Here is a 5183-nt window from a genome sequence, read left to right as displayed (position 1 = left end):
TTCAGCAGTTAAGGGCACTGCCTGCTTTTGCAGAGGATCCAGGTTGATTCCCAGCACACACATGGTGGCTAACAACTGTCCATAACTGTCCAGGGGAATCCAACACCTTCTGACGTCCACAGACATTACATAACATGGGTGTATTTACACACACACAGGCAATACACTCATATACATAAGATAATTTTTTTTTAAGATAAGTATTGTGGGGCTGGACAGATGGCTCAGCGGTTAAGAGCACTGACTGCTCTTACAGAGGACCCAGGTTCGATTCCCAGCACCCACATGGCGACTATGAACCGTCCATAACTCCAGTTCCAGGGGAATCCGAAGCCCTCTTCTGACCTCCATGGTATTGCACAACATGGGTGCACTCACATGCAGGCAATATACTCATACACACAAGATAAAAAATTAAAAAAAGATAACTATTGTATGAAAATGCCATAACAAAACCCCTTCCTAGCCTAAAAGATAGATCAAAAATTTAAAATTTTAACTGAAAACCATTGAACCCCTTTTCTATTCCTTTTCAGTGAAAACATTGTTCAATCCGGCTCCTGCCGTTGCTGACCTGGACCCTCAGTTCTATACCCTCTCGAGTGTGTTCTGCTGCAATGAAAGTGAGGTAAAGATGATTGATTTGCTGGGTCTATGAGAGACTCTCAGGCAAGAGGATAAAACAAAGAGGCAGGAATAACTACATCAGTTTATATCATGTGAATTCAGTAAAAACAGATGTTTCAGTTTACTGGGGTTTAGAGAAAAGGAAATTAGTAGGACCTAGAGTGGCAAATGAGGATCTGAGTCATGCCCCAACAGTCTGGCACTTACTAAACCTCAGTTCATTTTAGCTCCTTCCCAGTCCTCACACCATTGGTATTTTGTTTTCTTTTTAAATTATCATTTTGTGGACTAATTAATATTATAGTTGTCAAGTTTAGCAAATAAAAACACAGGATTCTCAATTAAATTTGAACTTAAAATAATCAAGTAATAATATCATGAATAATCAATAAATAAACATACAAAACTATTTGTTTTTCTGAAAATCATATTTAATTGAGCTTCTGTATTTTGTCTGACAACTGTAATTAGTATAGAACTCCTGGAGTGTCTGCTACTTTCTGTCATGTGGACCCTGTGATGTGTCAACAATGGTGGACAAGCACTCATTCTCCATTGATGCCACAGAAAAGATCTCACAGGCCACTGTATTAGGGAAGCAGTGTCTCCATCCATCTGAGGGTCATAATGCATACCTCTGCACAGCATACCCATCAGTATATTGATATTAGCTACTCTTGTAAGTATTATAGGGATGAAAATTCAGTCTGTCAGCATTTTCATAGAACAGACAGCATTAAGCTAGAATTCTTTCTTGTCACTGAGATGCGGGACCCATTATGCATATTAGCAAATGTAGCATGCACAGAGAGAAAAGGGTTAATGAATAGTAATGGCTAATTTTCCATTGGTTTCTAAAGCTGAATGAAGGTCTAGGGTTATTTGCCCTGCTTTCTTGATAGTTTCATCTGTTAGAACATACAAGACAAAGAAGACTGCTACGTGGAAAGTAATTTTAACAAACCACAGTAGGTTATGCAAGATTTTTGAGCAATCACCACGGCCAGGCACTGAGGTAGGAAAAAGGAATTATGGGAGATAGTGACCATTTCACAACAAGAGATTACATTACTCTCAACCACCAACTGGCTTAGAGTTCCCTGCTAGATACTTATAGAACACTTTATTCTTCAGATACTTTTCACAGCTCAACCAGTTTATTCAGCTCTTCTGTCTTCTCTATTAAATTACAAATTCATGAAGACAGGACAAATCTGTCTTATTGTATCATCAAAGACTGTCCATGTATGTATACTTACCTATTGCAGCATAATAAATCCTCCAAAATTTAGTGGCATACAACAGTAATAATTGTTGTCATTCCTGGTTTCTATACATCAGGAATTCAGATAGCACAATATGATGTGTCCATGTTCTACAGTGCCTAGTTGAGAATCTCAAACTGAGGGATGGAATTATCTGAAGTATTCTTCACTATATTTGATAGTTGGTACAAAGGTTGTCCTGGAGTATAATGGGACTGTTAGCTAGGACACTTACACAGGACCTCTGCCTTGTAGCCTGAGCTGCTTCTTCTACCTCTCTTACTCTGTCTTTCTCTCTCTCTCTCTCTCTCTCGCTCTCTCTCTCTCTCTCTCTCGCTCTCTCTCTCTCTCTCTCTCTCTCTCTCTCTCTCTTGCTCTCTCTCTCTCAATGATAATAAAATAATTTTAAGTGGATCTATAAAAGTGTCACATAAAATAGACAAATATGTTTGTTTACATGCATTTTAGTAGAATTACACAAAATCAGGAATGAAGGCAAAGTTTTGTTTTGTTTTGTTTTGTTTTGTTCTTTTTGAGTCAGGGTCTCCCTGTAGCTTCAGCTGGCCTGGAAGTAGCTATGTAGACCAGGTTGACCAGGTTGGCCTTGAACTCACAGAGCTCCACCCGCCTCTGCCTCCCAGTGTTGGGATTAAAGGCATGTGCCACCATGCCCTGCACCAAAGTAGTTTTAAATGGCCAGAGAAAAAAAGATTATGTATAAATGACAAGAATATTTATTTCCTCATTGCTTTCAAGAAAGGAAAATAAGTAAATCCAAAGTATCTATCAAAATGGCAATAAATTTTGTTGACACTGGTATATTTGCTGTATGATACTAGGAAAGAAGGAAGAAGGAAGGAAGGAAGGGGAGGGAGGGTGGGGAAGGGATAAGAAAGTTAATGTAAGAGAAAAAGCACATTTTAAAGCTATATATATGTATATATATGCATATATACATGTATATAAAGATATTTAACTTCTTACAGGGAAGTACTAGAAGTAAATAAAGTAAAATGACTAAGATTTTTTAAATGGTAAGTGATAGGTATGTGGATATTTGTTGCCTAATTCTTATATTAAGTGGAGTTTTTTGTTTTTGTTTTTTGTTCTTTGTTCTTTTTGTCTTTTTGAGGCAGCGTCTCCCTATAGCCCCAGCTGGCCTGGAACTGGCTATGTAGACCAGGCTGGTCTCAAACTCACAGAGATCTGCCTCTGCCTCCTGAGTGCTGGGGTTAAAGGCGTCTGCCACCATGCCCAGCTACATTGTGGGGTGTTTTTTATTAAATAGTTTTATATGCCAGACATGGTGGCATGCTCCTTTAATTGCAGACCTCGGGAGGCAGAGGCAGGTGAATATCTGGAAATTGAGGCCAGCCTGGTCCACATAGTAACTTTTAGGTGGGCTGGGTCTAGGGAGACCCTGTTCATAAAAGAAGTTTTTTAAGGAGGAACGGATGAGTACAACATATAACACATATGTGTAAAAATGCCATAATGAAGCCCATTTATTTTGTATGCTAATCTGAAATTTAATTAAAAATTTTAGAGTCGTTTTTTAAGAGACAGTGTAGTGGCACATGCCTATAATTCTAGCACTTGAGAGTTGGTTTGAGGAGGATCAGGAGTTCAAGGCTATCCTTGTCTATATAGCAAGTTTGAGGCCAACCTGGGCTATATTAGACCCAATCTGAGAGAAAGAGGGAGAGGGAGAGAAAGGGGGAGAAAGAGAGAAATCGATTTTTAGAGATTTTTAGCAGACATCAGTGTCTCTGAAAATAGCTCATCGAACTCAGCAGACAGAAGTGATCCCAGTAATGCAAAACTTACTCTTTAAAAAGACAGTCACAGAATATAACCAACCGAGACTGAAAGGGTCTACACAGATGATGGTAAGAGAAAGCGCATGGCCAAGTTCATGAAACCTGTGTTATTGGAAACGCAGAAGCCCAGAATGAGAGGCACTTGAGGCATGATTTTCATACAAGAAAAGGGTTAATTTGGATATGTTCAGAGAAAATATAAGCAAGACATAGGCCCATCCTTAGGAATATACAGCATATGGTTAAACTGCAATACAGAAAAGATAGAATTTGAGTCCAAAAGTACCATGTAATTCCTCTAGTGCTTTTTAAACTACCTGTGTCAGAAACCAGGAAGTACCGGAGATGCCAGATGCATGTCACTCAGCCCTACATCAGCCAAAGACCCTATTCAGAAATCCTGATCCTGTGCAAGTCGTCCTCGTTTGCTGATTAAATGTGATCTGAGGAAGGTTATAGAGTCAGTGAGAGGCCTCTGCTTCCTGCTTCTCTAGCTAAAGAAAACAAAATGCAGTGACAAGAGAAAGGCACCAGGACCCAGTCCTCCTGTCTCAGCCTGCTAGGTGCTGAGATTGGAAGCATTCAACATCACACCACCATGCCCAGCCCAAGAATATCTTTCATAGCTAATTTTTTATTATTATTTTTGTTCTCTTATTTATTTTCTTGCACCAATATCATTCAAGGCTCTCATTGCATTGGTTGTTATAAAAAATGAGGGTGACACATTTTCTAGAAAGCACATTTGAGGTAGATCCAGTTAGCTCTTTGCATCACTGTTTTTTCCATGTCTTCCAGGCTGAGATTTTAACTGGCCTCATGGTGGGTAGCCCAGCTGAGGCTGGGAAGGCTGCGTTGGTGCTCCTAGAACGAGGCTGTCAGGTAGTGGTCATCACCTTGGGGGCTGCAGGATGTGTGACACTGTCACAGGTGGAATCTGTCCCAAAGCACATTCCTACAGAGGCGGTCAAGGCTGTGGATACCACGGTAGGTCTTAAACTTTAAGAATCATTTTTAGCACTTGAAAATCATTATTTAATAACAAGGATACAATATCTGAGGTTTTAGATAATGAAATAAAGACATAAGAAGTGATATGGTAGGAGGATTGTCACTTAATCCCCTGTAACTCGTGTGACTTACGTCATCAACGCTGTTTCCTTAGCCCTAAGATATTACTATATTTCCTATATGCATTCATTCTTTCATTCAATAAACAAGTGTTTGCTGAATACTTGTTATGTGCCAGTCATACCCCACATGCTGGGAATATGGTTATGAAAAAGGGAAAGCCTCTTTCCTCCTGGAGCTTAGACTACAGGAAACAGCCACATCTTACAAGCCTTGTATGGCAAGAATGGCAAGGCACTGGCTAACAGAGATCATTCCTCTGTTTTCTTTGTTTGTTTAATTTTTAGGTGACCATACAAGTAACAGGCTTCATCATGGCATCTTCATACATGTGTGCCAC

The 5183-nt window shown here is 39.6% G+C and overlaps 1 protein-coding gene across 1 annotated transcript in view; it reads left to right on the top strand.

The window, feature by feature from the left end:
- Positions 1–4732, top strand: part of Rbks (ribokinase) — a gene marked incomplete at its 5' end in the record, with an annotated part of 12003 nt that extends 7271 nt beyond the window's left edge. Inside the window, 2 exons of the mRNA XM_008855606.2 lie at positions 537–628; positions 4511–4732. Of these exons, the coding sequence (XP_008853828.2) occupies positions 537–628; positions 4511–4717 (299 nt within the window). The remainder of the gene's footprint in view (positions 1–536; positions 629–4510) is intronic.
- Positions 4733–5183: the final 451 nt, after the last annotated feature.

Source organism: Nannospalax galili, unplaced genomic scaffold, assembly GCF_000622305.1.
Source record: "Nannospalax galili isolate Female #2095 unplaced genomic scaffold, S.galili_v1.0 scaffold8548, whole genome shotgun sequence".
NCBI lineage: Eukaryota > Metazoa > Chordata > Mammalia > Rodentia > Spalacidae > Nannospalax > Nannospalax galili.
This window is presented reverse-complemented; position numbering and strand designations above follow the sequence as displayed.